This window comes from Solanum lycopersicum, chromosome 9, assembly GCF_036512215.1.
Source record: "Solanum lycopersicum chromosome 9, SLM_r2.1".
Taxonomy (NCBI): domain Eukaryota; kingdom Viridiplantae; phylum Streptophyta; class Magnoliopsida; order Solanales; family Solanaceae; genus Solanum; species Solanum lycopersicum.
Window position 1 is genome coordinate 67,110,470 of NC_090808.1, and position 26,712 is coordinate 67,137,181.

At 33.1% G+C, this 26,712-nt stretch overlaps 5 protein-coding genes across 7 annotated transcripts; 2 read left to right on the top strand and 3 right to left on the bottom strand.

Moving 5' to 3' along the window:
• The first annotated feature begins 1,091 nt into the window (after nt 1-1,091).
• PT3 (phosphate transporter 3) lies at nt 1,092-2,950 on the top strand. The gene is given in 1 exon segment (NM_001331160.1): nt 1,092-2,950. A coding segment is annotated over 1 exon segment (1,605 nt). The 5' UTR covers nt 1,092-1,135; the 3' UTR covers nt 2,741-2,950.
• A 4,114-nt stretch (nt 2,951-7,064) lies between these two features.
• Nucleotides 7,065-9,388, bottom strand: LOC101251924 (phosphoenolpyruvate carboxylase kinase 1). The gene is made up of 3 exons (XM_004247682.5): nt 9,009-9,388; nt 8,401-8,839; nt 7,065-7,481 (listed from the first exon to the last, which is right to left on the bottom strand). The coding sequence occupies exons 1-3, from the start codon at nt 9,369-9,371 to the stop codon at nt 7,426-7,428; spliced, it is 858 nt and encodes a 285-aa protein (XP_004247730.1). The 5' UTR covers nt 9,372-9,388; the 3' UTR covers nt 7,065-7,425.
• A 1,163-nt stretch (nt 9,389-10,551) lies between these two features.
• On the bottom strand, nt 10,552-15,097 carry CRY2 (cryptochrome 2). Of its 2 annotated transcripts, none has more exons than XM_010328435.3 (5): nt 13,767-15,097; nt 12,930-13,151; nt 12,108-12,814; nt 11,048-11,732; nt 10,552-10,910 (listed from the first exon to the last, which is right to left on the bottom strand). In XM_010328435.3, the coding sequence occupies exons 1-4, from the start codon at nt 14,077-14,079 to the stop codon at nt 11,067-11,069; spliced, it is 1,908 nt and encodes a 635-aa protein (XP_010326737.1). In that variant the 5' UTR covers nt 14,080-15,097; the 3' UTR covers nt 10,552-10,910; nt 11,048-11,066. The 2 variants fall into 2 exon arrangements, with proteins under 2 accessions (XP_010326737.1, NP_001234245.1); NM_001247316.2 differs by having other exon boundaries at nt 10,552-10,866; nt 13,767-14,211.
• Nucleotides 15,098-16,450: 1,353 nt separating this feature from the next.
• LOC101252224 (actin-depolymerizing factor) lies at nt 16,451-19,987 on the bottom strand. Its single transcript, XM_004247683.5, has 3 exons — nt 19,753-19,987; nt 18,504-18,769; nt 16,451-16,887 (listed from the first exon to the last, which is right to left on the bottom strand). Exons 1-3 carry the CDS (start codon nt 19,771-19,773, stop codon nt 16,737-16,739), a joined length of 438 nt encoding a protein of 145 aa, XP_004247731.1. The 5' UTR covers nt 19,774-19,987; the 3' UTR covers nt 16,451-16,736.
• Nucleotides 19,988-20,775: 788 nt separating this feature from the next.
• Nucleotides 20,776-25,875, top strand: LOC101252527 (uncharacterized). 2 transcript variants are annotated; one of them, XM_069289072.1, is made up of 8 exons: nt 20,776-20,901; nt 21,019-21,066; nt 21,148-21,239; nt 21,800-21,900; nt 22,982-23,051; nt 25,083-25,110; nt 25,307-25,367; nt 25,554-25,875. In XM_069289072.1, exons 2-8 carry the CDS (start codon nt 21,054-21,056, stop codon nt 25,660-25,662), a joined length of 474 nt encoding a protein of 157 aa, XP_069145173.1. In that variant the 5' UTR covers nt 20,776-20,901; nt 21,019-21,053; the 3' UTR covers nt 25,663-25,875. The 2 variants fall into 2 exon arrangements, with proteins under 2 accessions (XP_069145173.1, XP_004247732.1); XM_004247684.5 differs by lacking the exon at nt 20,776-20,901 and having other exon boundaries at nt 20,904-21,066.
• The last annotated feature ends 837 nt before the right edge of the window (nt 25,876-26,712 follow it).

Sequence of the window (26,712 nt, forward strand, 5' to 3'; positions counted from 1 at the left end):
TTTTTTCTTACGGAAAAGGGTCAAATATATTCTTACACTATTTGAAATAGCTCATATATATCTTTAAATTATATTTCGGCTCAAATATATCCTTCCCCTCAAATTATAGGGTCAAAAATACCCTTTTCATTAACAAGATCTGTTAAACGCCACTTGGATGCCATGTGGATACCACATGACATGCCACATAAGTCAATAGAGTTTCACTCGTGCCACGTTAAAAATAAACTTACCCCTAATTTCCCCCAATTTTCTCTATTTTCCTTAGAATTTAGAAACGGTTTCACCGAAGAACATAGAATCCCTTTCCCTTTAGAACTTATGTATTTTGTGAAATCGTTCTAACGAAATGGAGAATGAGGAAAAGGGGTTCTATGTTCTTCAGTGAAATCGTTTCTAAATTCTACGGAAAATGGAGAAAATTGGGAGAAATTAGGGGAAAGTTTATTTGTCTACGTGGCATGAGTGGAACTCTATTGGCTTATGTGGCATGCCATGTAACATCCACATGACATTTAAGTTGCATTTAACCGATTCTGTTAATAAGAAGGGTATTTTTGACCCTATAGTTTGACGGTAAGGGTATATTTGAGCCGAAATATACTCAAGGGTATATTTGAGCTATTTCTGATAGTTCAAGGATATTTTTGACCTTTTTCATTTTTCTTAATATTAAAAAAACTCCAAAATCGAACTTCTTGTAATCTTATCTTCGAGTCTATCAGAAGCAACCTCTCTAATCTCTATCCCATTTGTATACATTTTATCCTTCCTAAATCCCATTATAGCCGGTGGCGGAGCCATCATATCTTTAGGGGGTTCGTTCAAAAAATTATATCATGGTTAAAATAATATATATAGATGTCGAACCTCCTTCGGCTACATATTTTGTGTGTCTATTTCTTCAAATTTTGAATCCTTATCGAAAATTGTCTCTATCTCTAAATTTGTAGCATAACACTAGATATGTTGTTGTTGATAATATTAAGGATTTCTCAAAATTGAACTTAGCTTGTTGTAATGTTGGTCTTTTTGTCTTGTTGTATCAACTCATTGTATTAATAACCCCTTGTCTACATTATATATCTTAGCATTAAAAACTGTAGTAGTTTGAGAAATATTACTATTATTAACTATGGCTAAAGATCAATTACAAGTACTAAATGCTCTTGATGTTGCTAAAACACAATTGTATCATTTTACAGCAATTGTAATAGCAGGAATGGGATTTTTCACTGATGCATATGACCTTTTCTGCATTTCACTTGTGACTAAATTACTCGGTCGAATTTACTATCATCATGAGGGTGATAATAAGCCAGGGATTCTCCCTCCAGGTATCTCAGCTGCAGTGAATGGAGTCGCGTTTGTTGGGACACTATCGGGTCAATTGTTCTTCGGGTGGTTAGGTGATAAAATGGGAAGGAAAAGAGTATATGGAATGACTCTCATGATCATGGTTATTTGTTCGATTGCATCAGGGCTGTCTTTTGGTAAGACCTCTAGTGGTGTGATTGCTACGTTATGTTTCTTTCGATTTTGGCTTGGTTTTGGTATTGGTGGCGATTACCCTTTATCAGCAACGATCATGTCTGAATACGCTAATAAAAAGACTCGTGGAGCTTTTATATCTGCAGTATTCGCGATGCAAGGATTTGGGATTTTGACAGGAGGGATTGTTGCACTTGTTGTTAGTGGCTCGTTTAAAAACGCGTACCCTGCTCCAATTTATTCTGTTAATAATGAAGGTTCAACCCCTCCTGAGGCTGATTTCGTATGGAGAATTATACTTATGTTTGGTGCTATACCGGCTTTGCTTACTTACTATTGGCGTATGAAGATGCCTGAGACAGCACGTTACACAGCTTTGGTAGCTAAGAATGCTACAAAAGCTGCTTCCGATATGAGTAAAGTGTTGAATGTTGAAATTGAAGCAGAGAAAGAGAAGATTGTTGAGACACAGGGGAATAGTTTCGGGCTGTTTACTAAGGAGTTTCTTCATCGTCATGGACTGCATTTGCTTGGAACAACTAGTACATGGTTTTTACTAGATATCGCGTTTTATAGTCAGAATCTATTTCAGAAGGATATATTTAGTAAAATTGGATGGATACCTCATCCAGAGACGATGAACGCGTTGGATGAGGTATTCAAAATTGCAAAGGCACAGACTCTTATTGCTCTTTGTAGTACAGTACCTGGTTACTGGTTTACAGTTGCATTTATCGATAGAATGGGTAGATTTGCGATTCAATTGATGGGGTTTTTCTTCATGACAGTGTTTATGTTCGCGTTAGCCATACCATACAATCATTGGACTAAAAAGGAAAATAGAATTGGTTTTGTTATCATGTATTCACTAACCTTTTTCTTCGCGAATTTTGGTCCAAATGCTACAACGTTTGTTGTGCCCGCGGAGATTTTTCCAGCTAGGTTGAGATCAACGTGCCACGGGATATCAGCTGCAGCTGGGAAAGCTGGTGCTATTGTTGGTGCATTTGGTTTTCTGTATGCTGCTCAATCTACTGATCCATCTAAAGTCGATACGGGTTATCCTACTGGAATTGGTGTGAAAAATGCACTTATTGTGTTAGGTTGTGTGAATTTTCTTGGAATGTTGTTCACATTATTAGTGCCAGAATCAAAAGGAAGATCATTGGAAGAAATGTCAAAGGAAAATGAAGGAGAAGAAGAAATAACTAAAGGGGAAAATGCACAAACTATTCCAGTTTCCGTTTAATACATAAATACGTCATTTAAGATCGTGCAAAGAGCTTTTGAGGCTCTTTAGTAAAGCTTTATGTTCTTTGTTTTTGTATGTTACGATGAAATAATCATCTATTCTTTTTTGGTTTGTGGTTTTTTTTTTCTTCCTTCTTGTGTAATTCTGCTAATCTTTGATGCAGGAGCTTTTGATTTTCTTTATGTTATAATAAAAATAAATTCAGTATAGTTAAATCAACCCTTTTATTTTATGGATTTTATTCTTTAGCGTATGTCACAATAAGAAATGATAATGCAAGGTAATCATTGAAGACTATGTAATTCTATCTAATTATTTTGAGTTCACGCATCGTAGCTCAAAAGGATTTAATATAGACAAATCGATCATATGATGCAATATCCATAATTGATTTCACATGCAATACAAATTTATAATAACCATTTCGGTCAAATTATCAATCATTACTGTTAGTCACCACAACCACTAACTGTTACCTCTCTACAATAACTATAATAAGTCAAACACTACCACTAATCACCCCATTAATCAGGTCCCTCAATTACCATCATCAATATCTTATAATTTTTTTTTATATTTTGTTGACTTTAAGTAAATATGAAAAAAAAGTCATCCTTCAAAGCCCAACTTGAAAAAGATCGATATCAAGTTCCCTACACAAACAAAAAAAAAAATTGCCTTTTATTTCAATCATTGACAATTTAAATACCATAATTTGTCTTTTTTAAAACTAGCTAGACTCAATACTTATATATATATATATATATGGGCCATTCCTTTGGAAAAATATACCAAGTTTATTGTCTTGTATAAAAGCTACAAAGACTTTTTACATCAACATGATTAGAATTTTAAGAGAAGGCAACTAAACTCTCCACATGCCCCTTGTTGCTTGCTTGGCCTGCCTAATAGCATGATTCGTATGATAATTTTACTAAACATAAAAAATATATAACTAATGTATTAACATAAAAATATGAATTAAATGACTATACTTGATGAAGTTTGTTTTTTGGAGTGATGATAGACTATTGGCATTTCTATTTTTAATCCAATGAGGGACAATTTGTGAAGTAACATAAAATCTCTCATACTTTGCTTCAAAAATTCTGAAATTTTTGTTCTTATAAAGTATTCTTCTAACTTATCATTTTTATACATAGCAATAACTTAAGAAAATGTAAGAAAATAAAATAAATAAGTCATCATTATAGGAGATTTTTTGAAGAAATCGGATAATTCATGATTATTTTGACTAATACTAATCAATATTAATGATTTTACCCTTAAAAAAATATTTTATAAACTTTTTTAAAAAATGATTTATAGTCCGACAAACATCTATTATTGGTTATCTTTTAGATCACAAATTTCAAAATATTTTTTTTTTAAAATTTCGTATCAAGTCAAACTACATTACAATTTACATAAATTGAGGCGAAGGAGTATTATAAATTAGGGGTAAGTCAAATTAATTAAACTTTGTGTGGAGCGTATATAGATTGGTTATAACTAATTAGATGATTCAACAAAAATTAACACATCGAAAGCTCACAAAACCAATTATTCATTTGATACTACTGATTCAATGTTGTACAATTATTGAAAAACAAATATAGTATTATTCAAATATAATTACTAACTCCTTTTTGAAAAATTAAAATTTTACATTATAACATAGTATAAGATTGATTTTGTACAATTAATAGTATCCCATATTTACTTTTGCAAGGAAATCCCCCTTTTAATAGTACATTTATCAAAATTATTATGGCATTTCTAAGTTTGTCTTCATCAAGAAATTTCTATATTAGGATGCATTATATCTTATTTTTATGATCTCTTAAATTGTAGTTCTAGTATAAAAGATAAGTGAAATGATTATTTTATTTACTTAATTTCTGCAATGGAGAACTTTGGTGTATCTTTCCCTAGCTTCAATTTTTTCATTGCTTACATTTGTGGTATGTATATCATCTTTATGCTTTCATTTTTGTAATATATATAGAGAGACATATATTTTTCAAAAAGTAAGAAAAAAAGAAGACAACTCAAAATCAATATTCAAATCACTTCATTTTTTTAAAAAAATCGTCTAGTGGTCAATGAGCTGAAATCTAAATCACAGAAGAATGTGATTTATAGTGTCAGATAGACGATTCAGAAAAATGTGATTCATATTGACGATACCAACAATTCAAACTTGTGAACCAAACCTAATTTTAAAATCCTTCCTCATTACATTGAAGACATTAAACTTTTTTCATAACAAGTAAACTTGAGTCTATTTGGATGTCTTTATATATATATATAAGTTGAGTCAAACATTGTTGTTATTTATAAGAATACTATTTCATAACAAGTACACTAATTCTATTACTTGATTTTGCAGCCATGTTTGTGATGATTCAAGTTCTATCTACAACTAATGCTCAATTAGTATGTTCATCACAATCAAATGCTTCTCTACCTTGTTCTCAAGAACTTACAATTTGTCAAACAAATTGTGTCTCAGATTATGGAGCATTCTATCTTAATTCAGAGTGTCATGACGTAGAACAAAACAAATCTATTTGTGTATGCTACTATAATAGCCCCTCCAAATGTCCAAAATAATATAAATGTTTTTTTCAAGTTATTGTAATTGCATCCATCTTTTTTTTTTCATTATAGCTCTCTCTTCATTTTCCCAATTTCAAATTTAAGATGTAGTGTTACCTTTTTATAATAATTTGTGTGTTTTTATGAATAGATTGTTAGAATATTCTCAATGGAGAGTCAAGTTATTTGTTTGTTTTTTTTAAATTTGTTGTAATTGAACAACTCAGAATTTAATCTTTACATATAAAAAAATACATTCGAAACGAAAGATAATATGAATCTTACATACATACATACATAAAATTCGAGTTAAGGACTTGTATTTGTAAAGATGATCGTGATGTATTTCACGAAATTTTGATCTAACGTATATTCCATTTAGTGTTCAACTTTTTTGGGGAGAAAATAAATGAGTAGGGATGTCAAATGGACGGGGATAGACAGAAGTAAATAAATAAATTGGAGTAAAAATTGGCCCAAAATTAGCTGGAACTAAATGAGATGGATTGAAATAAAGTAAATTTTAAGTTTGGCAAACATAAAAATTATATTTGTATGTTATACGTATAGTTTGTATAATTATGCTCCATAGCAAACTTTATGTATGCTATGACTATTAGTATGTATATTTCGGTATACATATATAAAAGATCAATTGTATAATCTGTTTCAATATACACATACAAAAGAATCAATCATATAATTTGTGTTTGTATAAACCGAGAAAGAGAGAAAGACGAAAGAAAACTGGGCAGGAAAAGATCTGTATTTGTATAATTATAAGTGTATAGGACGAAGAAATATCTATTTGTATTTGTATATACAATTTTCTATCACTTTATACAAACACAAATTATACATGTGTTTCTATAAAGTGAGAGAGGCGAATGAGAGCGTCGTGCGAAATCTAGGAGAGCGGCAAGCGAGATTCTCTGGAGAGAGACAAAAGAAAACATATGTATGTACACAGTTTTCTCTCACTTTATACAAACACAGACACATTTTATACATTTGTGTTTGTATAAAAAGTGAGAGAGACGAGGGAGAGATTGCCAGCGAAAAAGCTAAAGTGGCGAACTAGAATTTCAATGAGAGGCGAATGACAATAGTTTACTACGAGTTAAGATTAAATCAAACTATGATTATAACATTCAATTTGAATTAATAATTTTGCTATTTTATATAATTTTCTTATTCTAAGAATAAGATAAAAAATGGTTATAGTCATGCTCTATCCAACTAGACCCAATTTTCTCTAGGGTTTTTGTACGCTAATTTTAAAAATATGTTTTTGACTTCTAATTGTTGGGATTTGTATATTATTATCAATAAAATAATATGACAAATGTGAGTAATTCTATACCTAGGAAAATGTCCATAAACTTTATTCTATCGGAAACAATAAAATCACATCTCATTGTGTTTTCGAGTCATTAATATTCTTGTTATAAAAATATATTTTCATATTAGTACTTAACAATCAACAAAGATACTTCATTCAAATACAATCAAAACAAAAGGGTATGTATTACATCCAATAACGTATAGTAATACCAATAAACTTGTTAAAGTAGGAGAAAATCATGTGTGTGCCTTTATCTCATAATACAGTTGAGAATCTGTCAACTTATTGTGGTTGATAGTAAAAGAGAATTAATTCATGCATGATAATCTTTTTTTTAGTGCTCACGATCTCTGTATGAAAAGTTAGATCAAAATATAACAAAAGGAAACACTAGTTTGATGATTTACAATTTCACATATAAGACAAGTCTCTTAATTGATTAATAGTACTTTATTACATTAATTTTACCAACATGGCATGTGGTGCAGTGAGTGATACTGTTCCACCCTTAACCAGATGTCTCAGATTCGAGTTCTGGATATGGAGAAAATCATGTTGGATCCTTCACCCCAAATAGGCCCTACAGTGTGCGATTCAAATTTTATTGAAACACTAAACCCTGGGTGGAAAATCGAAAAAAAGAAACATCATACTTCCTTTACTACTAAGAAGTATGAGTAATCTACAGATCTATTGATAATGTTGGATTAGAGTTCCAAATAAGGGGTCGAAATTCTCAAGCTACGACACCATCTTCTTTCGTCCCATCATTGCTAGTGATCCATGGATGCCCTGTGTATTATTATAATATATCATCTTATTAACCAAGAAAATAAGTAAATTAATATTTGAAGTTTTTCAAGTTATATGCATTGAACCAGTCAAAAACAAAAATTTTTATAGTGATCACACATTTTAAAAGTTTTATATGAATTAAGAATCATATGATTAAAATGCCATTTTTCTTTTTTTAAATTGTAGAGGCAAAGAAATCTCATCTTCCTCCTCTTTTAAAATCAAATTCCGTTTTTAAATGCACAAAGATAGAATCCTAAATCCTATATAAGTGTTCCAAGTCCAAACTAGACTTCATTTTGAATCATTTGATCCTATATTAAGGGAATAATTATTATTAAGTACATAGATATGCCTTAATTTAATTATTTTAAAGTTGTGATTAAAAGATTTGATCAAATAAATAAATACATAGTGATCACGCATTTTAAAAGCTTTATATAGTAAAGCTAAAATTAATACATAAAAATATGATTTATCCAATACGCCTAAGTTTAAGCAGGTTGAATGCACAAACAGGTTGAATGCACAAAGATAGAATCTAAAAACCAAAAAGAGTTTCAAGTCCAAGCTAGACTTCAATTTGAATCATTTGATCCTAATTTAATTATTTTAAGGTTTGTGATTAAAAAATTTGGTCAAATAAATAAAGACATAACACATGATCACAGTGAGTAACTATTTAAACTTTGGATATACAAGTAAACATTTAAATTTGTACAAAATTTTCTTCTGTATTATGTCATTTAATTTTATACAAGTTTGTCTATTATGCACATTTAAAATTGAACGATATAATTATTCGTTTGAAACTAAATTAAACGTTAATATTTATGTATGTTTATGTATTAGGCCAATAAAAGAATGTTGTAATCTAGAAAAAGGCTAGAAGAATGATAAGAGCGGTGATACTTACGAAGGACTTGTTCAGCTGAGAATCTTCTAGAAACATCTTTACATAGCATTCTCCGTAGCAAATCCTTTGCCGCCGGTGACACAGACCGGAAAGTCCTCGTCGGAAACCTAAGGTTCGCTCTGAGAACAGCCTCGAATATCTCCTCTGTCGAGTCACCGTAAAATGGCGGCATTCCGGCCAACATTATATACAGAATCACACCAGCACTCCAAATATCTACCTTCTCATTGTAATCTCTTCCAGCTAAAACCTCCGGCGCCACGTAATACGGCGTCCCTACCACTCCGCTCATCAGCTCGCCTTCACGGAAACACTGAGCCGAGCCAAAATCAGCTAATTTCAGATCGTTCCATTCGTTAAACAGAATGTTCTCCGGCTTGATATCCCGGTGCGCTACGCCAAGCCGGTGACAATGCGCTATTGCCTCCATCAATGGAACCTAAAACAAACAGTTGATCCAAAAATTATCAATTTGCTATAATCATCAATTAGACAAATTAGTACTACATTTTAGAAATATTAGTAAAAATCATTTAATTTGAATCTACAAAAACACAAATGCACTAAAATTCACAGATCATTTTCCCCTACTGAAAGAGTACGAGTACCATGACTGCAATGGCATCAGACTCGGACAACAGTCGTTGAGTAGAGAGTCGTTGGAAGAGATCTGAGGAGTTGCAGAGCTCGAGAACGATATCGAGGTACGTATCGTCTTCACAGACATCGGCGATACTAACGATGTGAGGATTAGGGGAAACCAAATGCATGATCTTAGCTTCGTTGTAGAGGCATTGACGGTCGATTGAGTCATCGGCGATGAGAAGCTTGTTGATAGATTTCACGGCGAAATTCTGGCCGGTTTCCGGCGAGTAACACTTGAAAACGACGCCGAATCGTCCTCTCCCTATTTCCTCACACACACGATAATCTCGCCTCAGTTCCTCGCTCATAACGTTTTCTGTCTTCATCGTTTGCGTAAACACTCAAATTTCTGTTTCTGATGGACTTATATAGTACCCCAGTACTGAGAGTGGAATATTCTTTTGGAATCTTTTCTGACCAATCAAAATTAGCCATCTGCCTTTTTTTTTTATATACTTTTTTCCATTATTATTTGTACACATAATGAATAGCAAATATTTCATAATTTTTCCTAGTTTATTAATATTGAGTTGTTAATCTTTTTAAGAAAATGAATTGAATAGATATATTTAGAATTCCATTACTTCCTCCGTTCGAAATTGTTTGTCATATTGCGCTTATCAAAAGTCAATTTGATTAATTTTCAAAGGTAAATTAGATCATATTGATTCGATATTTTAAACAAAAAAAATTAAATGTTCTAAAACTATATGAAAATTACTGTAAATTACAATTTTTTGCATATTAATATGATGAAAAAATACATCTTAAAATGTTAGTCGAAGTTTTTATAGTTTGACTCTAAAAATAAAAATCATGACAAACAATATAGGACGGAGGGAGTAATTAATAGAGATAAAATAGTAAATTCGTTATATCAATAATATTATTTTCTTGATAAATGTGTTAAGTCAAAATTTGACCAGTTTTACTATAACTAAGAAGAGTATATAATTATTTCTTAAATAGTGTGTAACGTCCAAAACAAGTAAAAGTGAGGAGAGAAAATAACAAATTCTCGAACAAAAGCATAAACATAGTACAATGTTTTTTATTTTTAATTTTCTTGAGAAATAAAAAACAATCAAATGAAACTTTTTAAAAGCAAAATACATGTAATTATTTCAAAATAAAAGCAAGTAATTGTAATAAGATAAAGGAAGTAATTGTAAGTAATAAACAAAGTACAATCACAAACCAAAAGTATTACTTCAAATTCTTCTTTGAATCATTAAGAAACAAAAATTATGGAATGCATAAAACAACTTTCTTTCCAAAATAAAGAAACAAAACATATTTGGAGAAAACAAGTCCATGTTAAGAACTATATTTGGGGTCTAAAATAGTTGTTAGGTTTTCGGTAGAGTAAATCGCTGTTGTTCCAGCGATTTTACCGTTTTGATTAATATAAAATTTTATATACCATTTTAGAATTTTTGTTAATATTTTGTACCATTTAGGCTCCGAATCCAACGATTTATACCCAAAATGTAGGATATGTTATCATTTTCTCAAAACTAGATGACCTATTTTCATCTTTTATTACTATGAAAATACAAGAAAAAGCAAATCATATTCAAGATTACATATGCATGGTCTATATATGTAACTAAACAAAGCAGAGATTAAACCATGAATCTGAGCTGCTTCACGATGAGTTCTATCGCGTACTATGTTAAACAAACTACAAACCTTGCTACGATTAAGAAAAAGTTATATATACACGAAGAAATGTTCAACAGGATATCGTCATTCCACTGCATATGTTGATTCAACTATCAGATGTTTGGAGATGGTGAGGGAATCATCGCGTTGTAGCTTCTGCAAATAGAGAAGAAGACAGGGTCCGGTCATGATGATTGAAACTGGAACAGAGACGAGACGAGTGATTGAAGTGAATTTTGAAAAAATGCAAGTATATTTATGTAGCTACGCTCTCCTGTTTTGAATGGAAACATAAATTAGACAACGAAAACTCAAGCTTAGGGTGTTTGCGTCTTACCATTTTTGCACGAGTTGATTTATGTGTCAATCTCTTCTTCCTTTTGTAGCTTCACATGTGATGATGCTTCGTCATCAAAGGATTTTCTGTCGTGAGACATGGTAATTGTTCGAGGTACAGAGAATGAGTTTCTGCTGACGGTCATCTGTTTTTTCATAGAAGAGGATTCTGCAGTAGAGCACAAGTCACCGTCCACGTTTGACATTTTGATCCTTTCGTTCTTGTAGCTAAGCTTGTTATCATTGAGCTTCTTTGTTTCCTCTTCGGGCTTTGGTCTCTTTCTATAAGTGCCTACATTTTGCATTGATGGCACCCTTTGATCATAAGATGAACTGCTCGGGCAAGGCTCCTTTCCCTTTACAACGTCGTCCTTTGGAATACTGGCTGAATCTCCAACATTTTCCGAGTTATCAAACACAACTTCAACAGTTCCATTTGCATGTGAAGTATTCACAGCTGCTTCTTTTTCTCTCATGATAATTATAGCTTGCATTAAACGATCCCTCGCAACATCTACATCAATTATGGGGTTCGGATAATTCATTCCGAGTTCCACCCCTGCAGCTTTGAGCACATTAAGTGGTGCATCCCAAGGATGATGGATCCACTCAGCCGGCATTCTTGCTAGCTCAGGTAGCCAATGTCTCACATATTCGCCCTCCGGATCATAATTGAATCCTTGAACCTGCATGAAGAGTTGATGAAACTTAAATAAGCTCGCGACTCATCAACTAAATGTCCCGAGAATACATCATGCTTTTTACTAGGTATGCAAGAGTTTTCTTTCTCCATATCGATAAAAGTCCTTCATAAATAGAGTCGAAAATGTCTAGTAGAAAAGTATGTTTTCTTAAGTTTGGCATGATTATGCAGTCTCTTGATAGAGGCGGATCCAGGATTTAAAGTTTATGAACAATTGAACATAGAGTTTAGTCAAAGCTATTGGATTCTGCTGAACTCGTAACTTCTATTGTGGTTGTGCCATAAAAATAATAGAAAAAACAAAGCCATGGCAAGAAACATCATCTACTATGACATTTACATCAGCAACATAACATACCTCTGGGTTATCGAGGCGCTCAAGTTCATGACCATCGGGCAAGCTACCAGAGATGTATTGCCAACCAATTATGTCACTTTCTAAATCCGCGTCCAAGAGTGTGTCCCAGAAGTATTTCATCCCCCATTGCCATGGCAGAAGTAAAAACTTGACAAAGAAACTTGACACAATCACTCTTATTTTATTATGAACCCATCCCGTTGCCCAAAGCTCCCTCATTCCTGCATCGACTAATGGATAACCAGTCCGTCCCTGTCGCCAAGCCTTAAAATGGGCTTGATCAGCATTCCAAGGGAAAAACCTCAGGTTGTTCAGTAACGACCTTTCATGAGTAAATGGGAAATTAAAACAGATATAACGAGAATACTCTCGCAGTCCAATAGCTCTAAGGTAAATAGTAGCACTGTCTTTTCCAACAGAGTTCCCTTCTTTGGTCCAAAGTATCTGCTTCAAGCGTACACTATTGAAAACTTTCCTCACACTTACTTCTCCAAAGTGGAGATAAGGAGACAAAAGGGATGTAGAATTTCCCCCGACTCTCAACCTATCCTTTGAGTACGCGAGTAGATTGCTCTCTACAAATTCGGTTAAGGCCTTGTCTGCATTGCTCCAACCTGGTGCCCATCCTTTCCCTAGTAATGCATTACTAGATTTTTCTGACTCGTTTTCCAGTCCCAACTCCTCAACTGAACACATTTTAACTGATCCTGTCAATGAGAGAAATGAAAATCATCAAGTTAATGTAAAACAAGAATGGGATCATTGGCGTAACTAGTAAAATTGTTGTCATTTGACCAGGAGGTTACGGGGTCTCAAACGTACCTGCAGCTTGAGTTAATCTCCAAGGAGGAAGTTGTGAAACAGGTTCGTTCTGTATACTTAATGACTTCTCCCAGTATGCATCAAAAGTTGTAAAAACTTTGCCATCATCATCGTAAACTTCCCATGGTTCATTCAGTAAGTCCCCGTTGTAGCTCTGAACAGATATGCCAAGATCCCCCAACTTTTGCTTGATATTGTGGTCACGAACAAGTGAAACAGGATCTAAATCAAACCCGAAAATTGATCATGTAAGTACTTCCTCAAAATCAGATACCGGGCACATGGAACTCAAATATTCAAGTACCATTTGGCCTACTAGGAATTCATTTTAGAAAGGTTCTATGAGTTATGCAATAAACTTCGAATGATCTTATGTTTGTTTGGTTGAAAATATACCAAGTGAACTCTATACAATTCTATTAAAACTAAACGGTGCAGCATGTGTTATAGCAAAGATAAGACGTATCACTATTGATACCAGAACATCAGATCAATACCGAATATCTATAGCCATATATACTTCAAATTTCACACAAACACACACATACATACGTATATGTTTGTATGAACATATAAGCGGTGTATTGACCCTCTATTTATAGTCTTCCATATTATATCACGCTACCAGACCTCCCTTGTGGGATTACATTAGGTGTGTTGTTGTATATTCTACCACGCTAACAAGAACAAGAAATAAAGCTAATTGGAGCTTGTTTATTAGGACAGTTAGATCCATAACATTAGCTGACAACACATATTAGCAATAACACGACACTTTCTCCAGAGATATAGAACAGTAACTCAAACAGTGAAGGCCAAAGGAAAGTTATTACAAACCATATAGATGATTATACACAACTTTTGTTGCTCCAACAGCATCGACACACTCCGTGAGAGCAGAAAGTGTACTCTGAGCTTTCATCAACACAAGTTCAGCCCCAAGAGATTTCAAAGACTGTTTCAAGTGAATCAGAGATTGCTTCAGCCACCATCTTGAAACTCTACCGGGATAAAATTGCCCTTCTTCCTTCGGACACCAAATAAACACCGGTAAAACACTTCCATTTCTAGCAGCAGCAGCTAAAGCTGGATTATCCTCAATCCTCAAATCCCTCCTAAACCACACAATTGTCTTGTAATTGCTCTCCATTTCCAACTAGTCAGTTTCCACAGATCCCACAAAATGGACAAAACCAAACAACCCCCAACAAATACTTCACTTCAACTCTTCACTCCAAATCTCAAAATATGATAAAAATTCAATCTTTGCTCAAAACTTAGTCCAAATTCTCATCATATTCCCAAAAAAACTAGCATACTTAAGTTTAAAATCCTATCTTATCAAACCCCAACTAAAACCAACCAATACTAATACTCAAGAAACCAAGATTCTCACAAAGTTGGACAAATCCAAACAATCCCCAAGAAACAACTTCACTTCAGCTCACCCCAAAGCTCAAAACATCATAAAAATCCAATCTTTACTCAAAATTCAGTCCAACTTTTCATCATATCCCCAAGAAAACTAGCATACTTAGTTAAAAATCATATTTTGCCAAAAACCAAGATCAATTTCACAAAAAATTTTCAAACCCCAACAAATATCTTCACTCCAAATCTCATAACATCATAAAAATCCAATCTTTACTCAAAACTCACTCCAATTTCTCATCATATTCCCAAGAAAACCATCAAACTTAGTGAAAAATCATACTTTTTTAAAACCCCAAGTAAAGAAAACCACCACTAATACTCAAGAAATCAAAGATCAATCTCACCCATACCAATAATTCCACCAGAAAATGTCATAAGAGAACCAATAAGAGATTTACTACTGAAATTTAGTATCAAGATTGTGTTTAACCAAGATAGTATAGATCAGATAAGACAAAATCCAAGAACAACATTAGGGAACATCCCACATGGAGTATTAAAATCTTGTGAGATGCAAAAAAGGGAAAAAGATAGTAAGTAGTAAAAGATTAGACTTCATGTGATCAAGTGGAATGGCCTCAAAGACAAGAGTCCAAAGGCAGCAGCTCTTTAGAAGAATAATAATCCTAAAAAATGTAATCTGCAGGACCACCACAAGACCAATAACAGCAAAATGAAAAATAAAATAAAATATCATATGATTAATAGCTTAGTAAAATATTCAACTTTATACAAAACTTTTAAGATTTGATTTCATACTAATTATAGTATCTACCATCAAGATTTATGCCTACTTTTTTTTAGGAAGTCTTTGAAGTAATGGTAGAGTTATTTTCGTGTCACATAAATGTTACTGATTCGAATCATAAAAATATATACTATTGATTATAAAGATATATTATGTATATCACATCTTTTAAAGTATGGTATTCTCTAAATCCTAATAAAAGAATCTTAAAAAAGTTCTGTTTATTATATTCTCATGATTTTGCTCATGAGAAATTATACCTTAAACTCCTATGCATTTTTGCATACTACATGAGAATACATATTTGAGAGTACTACTTTGCATCTTTTTATGTTTGAAGGAATAATTTGAAGTTGTAGAAAATCAAATTTATGCAAAATTTGGTGTTTTACAAGTTTATTTAATTTATATCTAGATACAATTTGTGTTCAAATTCATATAGAAATAAGTTCATTTAAAAGTCAATTCTTTTGCTTTTCTACTATGACATTCTTTTTTTTAATATAATTATTGTCTTATGACATAAGTATTCTAAATGACAACATTGTGATGTGTACGTAAGTGCATGATTGAAAATATTTTCCATCCAATTTCATATCAGATGTGTTTCGAAGAATCTAGAGATAGATATGATACGATAAATAAATTTATTTTTAATTTTTAAAATATAATATTATTATAATATCAAATCAACTCAATGTTTTAAAATAATTTTTTGATATCTTACCATACGATAAATCAGTAATCACTAATCATATCAGGATCAACTTCGACTTTTTCATATAATTATATCACAGAAAATTATGATTTTATGATAATCTAAGTAGATAAGATTGAGCTATTTACACATGGGAAAATGAAAGTCAAATGCTAACATAATTTTCTTTTGGAAGTTAGCCCCTTAATTTATAATATTTTCACTAAAACCAAGTCCCTCTAATAATAGCAAAACAGTAGTTTTTTTATATTTAGAGAAAACAATACTGTTGCCATCATTACACAATTAATTTCCAGACATGTTGTACATAATCTTACCAATTTATTTTGCTTTATGTAGTTCAGATTTTTGCCTGTTGATTTTGTTACAATAATTGTTGTATGAGTGCCCTCCTTATATTTCTCTCGCAACAATATAACATATAGACCTTTTAAACTACGATTTAAAAATTTATGTTAACGACAATCTAATATCTTGATAAATAAAGCATAAACTAGTCAATTTATGGTGAATCTTCGCAGTACATGGCTTGTATAAGCGACCAAAAAACGCGCTGTAGGTTCAACTAAAGATCTATTTAACCATCTCCCAAACAGATAGACAGGAAAAGAACAACAGAAATTTATCAGTCAGATACTAATAACACATAATATTCATTGCGTAGACATAGAGAAGTTGATAACCATTCACATACAGAACACCATACTCGTTTCTCGACTAGGAAGCATCATGAGAATGAGCGAGCTCATAACCAGAAAACATGATATACTAACTATCATGAGTCGTCCGGTAATCAGCAACCCAAGCATCGAGTTATTTATGTCATAGTTAAGTAGATCGAGTCTTGTAAGACGCGATTACACAGAAATATTATGAATGGTTGTTTCATAGTAGGATGTTTGATCAATCAGTAAGCGCGTTCTTTGAGCACTTCAAGTTCTACTTCAGTAGGGTCAGTAGCTTGAATCTCATAGTGTATGCCTTGCAGCTCCCTCCTGAACCTGTCCTTAGATGTCGCATACAGCATCTTCGATCGGATTCGGGAAACAGATGGAGACCTGAAAAGGATGGATTAGAATATCACTTCTTTCATAATTAAACTAATCCGATGAAATGATTTCCCAAAGTAAAAATTCAATGTTGTTCGAACTCTCCAAAAATGCACTACTTTTGAACAACATTTTCCTACTGAAGACATCCCTTCATTTCCGTCGTGTTTTCTTGTTATGTTTTAGTTTGTCTTGTCGAGGAGAAGAAGGGCCAAGGACTTTAATATGCAATAAGAAGATAAGAATTTATTATTTTAGATACAACACTGCTTCACGGATCTAAGAAGGGAGAAAATTTCATATTCTCGAAAGGATGTATTGCGAGTACACAACAGACGGGATATTAAAAGAACTAAAGTAGATAAATAAATAACTTCAAATGGAACTTGGTCTAACCCAAAACCAATATAGAACAATCCTTAGACACATGCCAAGACTCGAATGAAAATCCAAAATTAGCCAAAGAATTAGTCTCTTCTACTGACGGAAATATAATCACTCCGCAATCCCCATAACGCGAAGGATAATTTCCATAAATCTTCAGACCTTATCACAAGAACTTTTGTCACAAAATTATCATTAACTCAAAACACTGCCGTATAGTCTACCCAATACATGGGGAATTTCTTCATCCTCCTAAAACTTCTAAATATAATTATGCAGGGTCTTAAAGTTCACTGCAGAAAGAGTGATGCATACCTAACAAACCTCTAGAAAAAAATTTCTTACAATGATATGCTAGGCACAAAACAACACACTCTAGTTATAGGAAAAATGAATTCTTAAAGACCCTGAACCCAACTATTCTTCACCTCGATTTGTCTCGACTGCAAAGTATTCTCTAAAAAGATATGGTTACTCGTAGCATCAGCAATTCCTTTGCTGGTCAGTTTTCCACCTTTTCACAATATGTGCATGCAAGTTCTACTCATATGGCTATTCTCGCTTTCTCAGTACTATAACATTTTCTCAAGACATTGACGTTCACTTCACGAGTACCTCAGGTATCTGACCACAACAGCTGTCGACTTTACTTCACAAAAGTGTCCTTCTTGCAAACCTAAGCCACATACATAATAACACAAATGGTCTCCTGACCTCTTACTCTCTCTACGATTAACTCAATTGTTTCAGCCATCACAGACACTCCCTGAGAATGCTACCATAATAATTGCAATTGACATCGTCATTGGCTAGTTATATTCCATAAAGGAGAAAAACTATCCATCCACTATTCCACATTACTCGCATATCACTCACTCAATTGGTTTGACACTAAAGCTTGATACTTGTAAATCCGAATGTGCCTGCTCTATGAAATTCATTAATGTGGTGACTTGACAGCATTGTAAATAATTTAGAACCAACATTCATAAATGAGAGCAAAAATTCCCCCCGCACATATAGACTGAAGTTATGATAAAACAGCTAGCCAATACTCCTCCCGTGTTTTCTTTTGGAAAATGGAGTCCCTGTTCTAGACTGCTGAATAATGCAGCATCATTCACAGAGGACAGTTTAAGCATATGAAATCATAAAGAGTCTTAACTATCTAGAATATAAGGTGCACGCATCTCTTTGATAAAAATCCAGTTATGCAAGTTCAAGATGGAATTATAACTTACCAGGCAAAGAAGAAAATTTTGCTCTTTTGGCAGTTGTCAGATGTCACGAAGTCATAATCGTATACTGCATATCGGCAGTCATTCTCAGGAAGAGCTGCAGTGAAATCATCATAGCTCTCAGCTGGACCTCCAGTTTTCTCAACCACAACCTCATTTTTCTTCTCATCAATCATAAATATCACATATCGATGCACCTTCTTCCTTTGCAGTTCCATATAAGTAGCTTTGCTTTGATCAGCAACCCCCATGCCAGAGGATGCATTTGTCTAGAAGCATAACACATGTTCAATAAATTTGCTCTAAAGAGAACCACAGGCATAATGGAACAAAAATTGTACTGAGTAGTTTGTACGGTTAGAAAGATGAAACACATATATATAACACACTGGCCCTCTACTGAATTTCGTTTCATCAAATCCCTCCAGAAGTCAAATGAAGAAAATTAAAGAATGAAGTCTCTAAATACGGAAGAATCGCACCCAAAGGTCAATGAAGTGGTTGAGAGCCCACAGATCTCAAGTTCAAACAAAAAAAAAACACTAGGTGATTCTTCCTATCTATCCTAGCCTTGGTGGACGGAGTTACCTAGTACTTGTTGCCGGTGGTAGGTATAAAGGTATCCCTTGGATGGTCAGGACACCACGGTCATCAACTGGTTTCCATTATGAACTATGGACTTCCAACACCAACACCAACTCCTCGCAACTAAATAGATCTCTAATCACCACCTCTCCCAAACCCACCAAGATAAAAACGCAAAAACCTCAAATAAAACAAGTTTGTTCAACCTATTCAAAAATGAAATCCTCAATAATTTTTCAACTTCAAAATTACAACAATAACATACTGAGTATAATTCCACAAACATGGTCTAGGGAGGGTGGGTAGAGCTGTTGTTTCCAATAAACCGTCGGCTCAAGTAATTTTCTCAACTTCAAATTATTTGTGATAAAGCCTCAATCTTGGAGCTCAGACAAAAATTCAAGCATTACCACCACTAATTTTGTTTCAACTCGAATCCCCGAGCATTATGACTCAAAAACAGATCAGCACAGCCAGTATACGAATCAGTTCGATATAACTTCACAACAACATAAAACTCAGATTTCCCCATATCAAATTAAGCAAATTTTGTACTACAAAGCAACAATTCAGAAACAAACAGATAAGTAATTCAACCATGCAAAGCAAAATCAGATCTATCAAACAGATCAAATTACAATACAAAAAAAAAACTAAAAAAACTTACCCCTCTGATTCTGAAAGACATGGTTAAAGCGATCAACAGAGACCTAGAGAGAGACTCTAGAGAAAGAGAATTGTTTGAAGTTGAATCAAAGGCAGCCACCGAAGGAGAAATAAACGATAGTGTACAAGAAAATAAAGCACTACGTACAACAATCTAATGAAAATTCAATTTGCTAGCTAAAGCCTATTGAGTTAAATACTTTTGAAAAGTATTTTTCTAAAAAAAAAAAAGATTTGTGAAATTAAAAGAAAATAATTTCACTAATAGAAGTAAAGAAAAAATAAATTTTAGATTTAGCAAATATAAAAAGTATATTAACATTTTATAATTATAGTTTTGCTATTTGTGTTCTATAGCAAACTTCGTTATGGAACATTAAATTTGTTTAAAATCGTAGGTGGCATCTAATTGTATAAAATCGCAAGCATCTAATTTGTATAAATTGAGTGTCTTTATCTATGTTTATATGTTATTTGTGTTTATATATCTGCGGAAAATTTGAATTCATATACAATTGAATCGAGTTATAATGGTAGTATTTGTAAATCAAATCTATCTCGCTTTATGCAAACACATAATATATTTGTGTTTGCATAAAGCGAGAAAGACAAAAGAAAACTGGGCAGATGATTATTGGTATTTGTACAATAACAAGTGTATAGGACGAAAATATATATATATATATATTTGTGTATTCAGTTCTCTCTCATTTTATACAAGCACAAACTCAATTTATACATTTGTGAGAGATTCAAGGGAGAGTGGCGAGCGTGATTCATGAAGAGTGGCAAGCGAGATTGAGGGGAGAGAGGCAAATGTTAAAATATTTGTTATGAATTTATAACATCTATTTTAAATTGATAGTTCATTATTTTATACAATTTTTCTAGTACATATTGCTAGTAAAAAAATGACAGATATCTCACAAAACTAATTAAAATATACGAAAGCTAACCCAAAACACATCATCATCAAAAAAAAGATCACTTATTTTTCGAAAAATATATTTTCTAAACTCGCTGAACCCAAATAGAAACTTCTTGAACATCAAAGCCTTCTTTTATTGTTCATAAAATATTGAATCAGCCCAATTACTCAAAAAGTGATTTTCTCTAAAGGCCCATTTTATTTAAATCATTTCTCGATTTTGTAAGTTAATGTTTAAAGATTAAAATACATTTTATTTTGTCCAAAAGCTAACACTCATGAATCTCACTGATAAAACTCATCCTTGTAGCTGCTGAAATCTTTTTTTTTGAATTACAGCTTTATCTTCAAAAAAAAAAAAAATTGCCGGGAAAATGGAGCTCCATGGTAACCCCTTCAAACCCTAATTTCAATTTTTCTTGTGAAAATTTGGGATTTTTTTTATAATTTGGATTTTTTTTTCATTAGGGCACAGAGGTTCAAATCCTAAGGTTGTTCTTGCATCCCTGTTGAACAAAAGAGAAAAGCTTCAAGAAGAACTACGAAATGTTGAAAAACAAGTAAAAAGACTTATTTTTGTTGAATTATTCTATTATTTTGATTATGAAGTTTGTTGTAGAAGCTCTTTAGTTGGATATTACTGGTTCCAATTCAATTTGTTTGTCTTATTCTTTTTATTAAGTTCGTTCTAAAAAAGAATGATTTTTTCCGATTTTGGCAAGCTTGGTGACATGTTTAAAATCATATATTAATAAGGTATATATTGTGTAACCACAACAAGTCCAAAAGATTGAAAAGTTTGGTCAACTTAAAATTTCGTGTCGAGTGAAAATCAGATAGTAAATTGAAATTGAGGGAGTAGTATATTTCGTGCTGCTTTAGTGATTTTTTTACTTTCCTAAACTACGTGTTGTGTGAAAACCAGACAAAAATTGAAACAGGAGTAGTATATTTCGTGGTGCTTCACTGATTTTTTAAAATATTGTATTATTAGTTTGATATGTTATGGTAATGAGTTTTTGCTGTAATTTTGAGTATTTACAACTTATGTCATGTGAGATGTTGTGCTATTCGCATTATCCTGTTTTGTTGTTCAAATGTGGGTAATGGTTTGGTGTAGGTTTATGAGCTAGAGACGAGTTATTTGCAAGAATCGGGCACATTTGGGAATGCGTTAAAAGGCTTTGAAGGATTTCTATCAACATCGAATAAGAATTCGAAGTACACACCTTTCCAGTATTTATCTGCTTGTGTTTTTGTAGTTGGTTAATAGAAGTGCTAGTTATTGTAAATGATTACTTTTTGTTGCAGAGCGTCTCATTTTTACACCAAAACATGATCTTGGCATGCTTAGGCACAATGATGGTTATTAAGGTTTAGCAATAACCATTAAGGTTATGATAGTTGATGGAATTGGTCATTTAAGCTTCGTATTATGAATCAGCATTACTAGTGTTTTTGTGCTAATTGTCGTTTCTCAATAACTACTTAGTTTCCGCCTAGTAATAAGATAGTGAAATCAGTGTTGAGGTTCTGAACTGTATGGGATTCGGTTAAGATAGATCAGGAAGAAGATGTACTCTCACCAAAGCCAATAATCGTTGGCTAGGTGAAAAAGGCCAATCACTGCATCTGACTTTACAAAAAAAAAAAAATCACATGAATTAAAGTAATATACGGGTTCCATGAGACTTTACTATCCTCTGAGTTACAATCCATATCTCTAGCTACTATATGAGAGAAGAAAATCATATCTGTAGACAAATTTAAGGTTTCTGTCTACAGTAACTCTTCCCTGAGTTTGTCCGTTAAAGAGTGTGCAAATTTGATGAAATTTCCTGCAAGCAGAAAGCAAAAGTTTTGGAGATCTGAATAATTGTTCAGTAAGCTTAACGAGCCACCAGTTAGGGATATGATCGATGACATCCAATGCACTAGCATTTGGAAGCTGATTTCAGATTCTTATAACCTTGAAGCTTCTTTCGTACATGGAACACCATAAGCACTGTCCTGAATGAATAAATATTCAATGACCTGATTAATATGTTAAGAAAACTCGGTGAATATTTTTGATCCATATCTATACTATAATTGAATTTTGTGAATAATATTGGTGCATTATTTTGGTTCATATTACTGAAATATTTGGGCTGATTTAATTGTACTTGTGATCAGCATTTGACTTTGCTTTCATGAATTAGAAGGTTGTTTCCTTTTCCAGAAGCGATTGTTTCATTATCTAGTCATAATACGTTTCCCAATGATTTACTTATAAGAATGTCACTTTTATGTCATCTGGCAGCCTCAAAAGGTCAAGAAAATTCCAGCTTGAAGATAGGTTATTCTCATTGTCTTCAGTCACTTCACCGGCGGTATGTATTTAGGTTCTTTAGAGCTTACTTGTTCTTGGAATTTCTGATATTTGCTAACTTCTTTACTATTGATGTTTATGTTGTTTCAATTTGATAAAAATGAGTCTTCAAGCCGTGTTTTGCGCTGCTTATACTTGAGCGTTTAGCATTAACTGGTACTGCAAACCATTCTGTCCCCTACCCCCTAAAAAGAAAATTCAAAGAATATCTGCTGAATCTCATAATCATATGCATGATAAATTTAAGATGGTTTAGCCAGATGACCTATATATGAGAAAATTAATAAAAAAACAAGTAAACTATCGAGAGAATGATCTCCCCCTAAACGAGACTTTTTTCCACATTGTGATATTATGATTTTTTTTACAAGTTATCTAAACCATGCCTTTTAAGATAAGCTCTAGGTTCAATAATTTGAGCACTGCTAGGATGATGATAATAATATCGATCCCATTAGCTATGTTATGAATAAATTTTTGAAGTATTGATACTTTAAAATATGCAGTGGTTTGAGCTTGGGACTTCCATGTTGGAGGTCTCAAGTTCGAAACCCCTTGTCAGCGAAAGCAAGGGGTTTGCCTTCTGGGTCGAGCTCGTCACACCAGGCAGGTTATCTCTCCTATGTGGTTTGCGAGCTATTGCATAGGAGCGGGGTTTTACTCTGTGCGCACCCGAAAGGGTAGCGGCTGCGGGTTTCCCTTGTTGTCAAAAAAAAAAATGCAAAGGGGAAGCAAGAAAATTTTGCTTTAAAGGCTAAAATAGGATTCCCATAGAAGGACTAGGAAATGATAGTTGTTCTTGCAATCCAAATCCCTGTGATGGGTTCAAATAAGTTGTGTTTATGAGAATTATGTAGTGTTTTGGATAGAAAGAGGCGGAAAGAAAAAAAATAGCATTGAGGGTCGCTTCACCGAAGCGAGAAGCGTGAGGTGAAGTGCACACTTTTTTTAACTGAAGCTCAATTTAATAGAAAATAAATAAAAACATTAATTTCCACCAATAAATAACCATTTTGTACCTTCACAAGGTAGAGGTAAGGTTGCGTACACATCAACCTCCCCAAACCCCACTTGTGGGATTACACCGGGTATTTGTTGTTGTTGTAAATTGTAAGAACTCAATGGAAATAACATATTAAGCAAATCTTTCAATTCTAAAATGAAAAAGTAAATAATAAATACTAGAACTAGCAGCAACAAGAAGATGATGTGCAAGCCTCCATTAGTATTGGAGGAGAAGAACGGCAACTTCGAATAGCAGCAGCAGGAAGAAGATGCAAGTCGCTCTTGCAATTGTTTTTCAACTAGACCTAAAGTTAATCCTTATGTCAATTCAATTTCCTTAAGTCTCGCATTTCTTTGCTTAAGCAATACTTAATGCCTCAAGTCGCTTCTGAAATGAACTCTAAAAGGTCAAACCAAACAGAGTTCATTTATTTTGAATTTGGATTGTAATTTCTTTAATTTGAAACCGAAACGTTCACCAGGTTTTTAAGCTTCTCCATACTACTGCATGAATGATTAAGTGGGAATTCAGACAACTCCATATAGGGGCATTCGTCTTGGATCAACAGATTTTGATGATTGTTTATTGATGGATACTAACATATGCATTCAGTCGTAATTACTTTTTAACAGTTCCAGGGTCTAATCTTTGTTATTAATTTAATTGCAATACCACTTCCACACCACTTACCTTGAACAAATTTGAACTACCTGTGCTTATCCCAACACCTATTTTTCTGTGCTGATGTCTCAGAGCTTCCTTACTTTTTCACTTATCAAACAGAAGCTTCCTTCACTTTCAACGTTCTTGCGCACACATAGATTTAGGGAACAAATGTTGAAAGTCCAAGTGTCATGCATGTACAAATTCGTAGATCGATTCTATCTTGTTATTTTTATGTGAATCACCTTGCACTAACTATAATTTCAACTGATTTGATACATTAACCGAGTGTATATACTTAAAATGTAGCACGTTTGATCTTAATAGATGCCTGATGCGGCTGTTAAATTCATTTATATTTAGGCGGAAGAGCTTGGACTTGGACGTGAAGGTTAGTCTTTTTGTTCTGCACACTTTGTAATGCATAAACTCTTGCAGGTTTCTTTTGGGGCGAGGAACTAAACTCAAGCTGTTTCTGGGGAATATCAAGCCACCAAACCAAACATAGACAAACCATATAGGTTATAACAGATATTGAATTGCTATTAGAGAAACCTTTGATCATTTATTTTTGTTTTTCTTCGCAGATGGAAGACCAGATCCTACTCAAGGTCGAATGAGGGGTGGAGCTTTTGCAAATAATGGACAGTATGTTCTGCTTTTTATGAAGAGATATCTTGCATTTATTTGAAATTGTTTTAATGTTTAAGCCTACTATTTGCTAAGATACTTGGATTGAGGATGGAATTCTCAAAATAAACTTGCAACTTCTTTATATTTGTTCTTTTGCTTCTGCGATGTTTCTGAGTGAGCCTTATGCAATGACTACTGTAGGGGTAAACCAAAGAAGGGAAGAACAGGACCACGAGATGGAAAGAAGTTCCGAATATCAAATGACTTGGATCTTGACGATGAAGATGATCCAGACTCAATCTTGAGATAGCTATCTCTAACTTTATATCAAGAACTGTGTGTTGTTGTCTGTTGTACCATAGTCGATTCAATAAAATCGTATATAACAACTATGTATGCAGCTGATTAATTTCGAGCTCACTAAGTTATTTGGTTCCAAAAACTTCCCTTGACAAAGTACATGCTTTGAGTTTTGTTGTACAGTAACATAATTTGACAAAGAACAAAGGGTTTCAAGTGTTCATATTCTTTGGATTTCGCCATTCACAATATAATTATGAGATGTTGTATTTGTGTATCGGAAACAACCTCTCTATCCCACTAATGTAGAGGTAAGGTTCGCGACTTTGCATACATCATATTACCTATACTCCACTCTCCTTATACTGAGTAATGTAGTTGGATTGATTCCTTTAGTTTTTTCAATTTTTTTTATTTGGTGATAGTTTGTGCTTGAAAGTATGTTGTTTGAAATGCTTCGGTGGACTGAGTTATCTGATACTTTTGTACTTCTACTAGTGAGAAGTAGCAGGTGCCCTATGAATTAGTCGACGTGTGAGCAAGCTAGCACAATTATCACCATTACACAAAGTTGATAAATGAGGTCATTGGAATCAGTCATGTAACCTGCCCTGTAAGACTTTCCATATATAGATGAGGTGACTGAGTATAGCAGGTGAAATCAAATTTACTCTTTTAAGTTATCAATAATGACATTTTAAATATTTATTAAATTTAGTGGTAAGGTAGCGTTTTCGTACATTTTATTCTTCGCAAATCTCACTTTATAAGATTTTACTCAGTATGTTGTTGAGCATTTCTTCCTTTAATGGACCTTGCACGGAGTGATTTCGGATTAGTCAGGGCTCAAAAGAGTATACTAAATATCGGGTCAAAAACATTAATTTTTTTGATTTATTAGTAGTAAAATTCACTTGGAATGTGTCTACGCATTGAATTATTCAGCGCTAAATTAAACCATTAAAACCAATAGTTGAATTTGTGGGGTTAGTAAATTTTTGGAATCACCAAAATAATAAATTAATTATTGCATATTTTTATTAATTATGAAGTCTAGCAG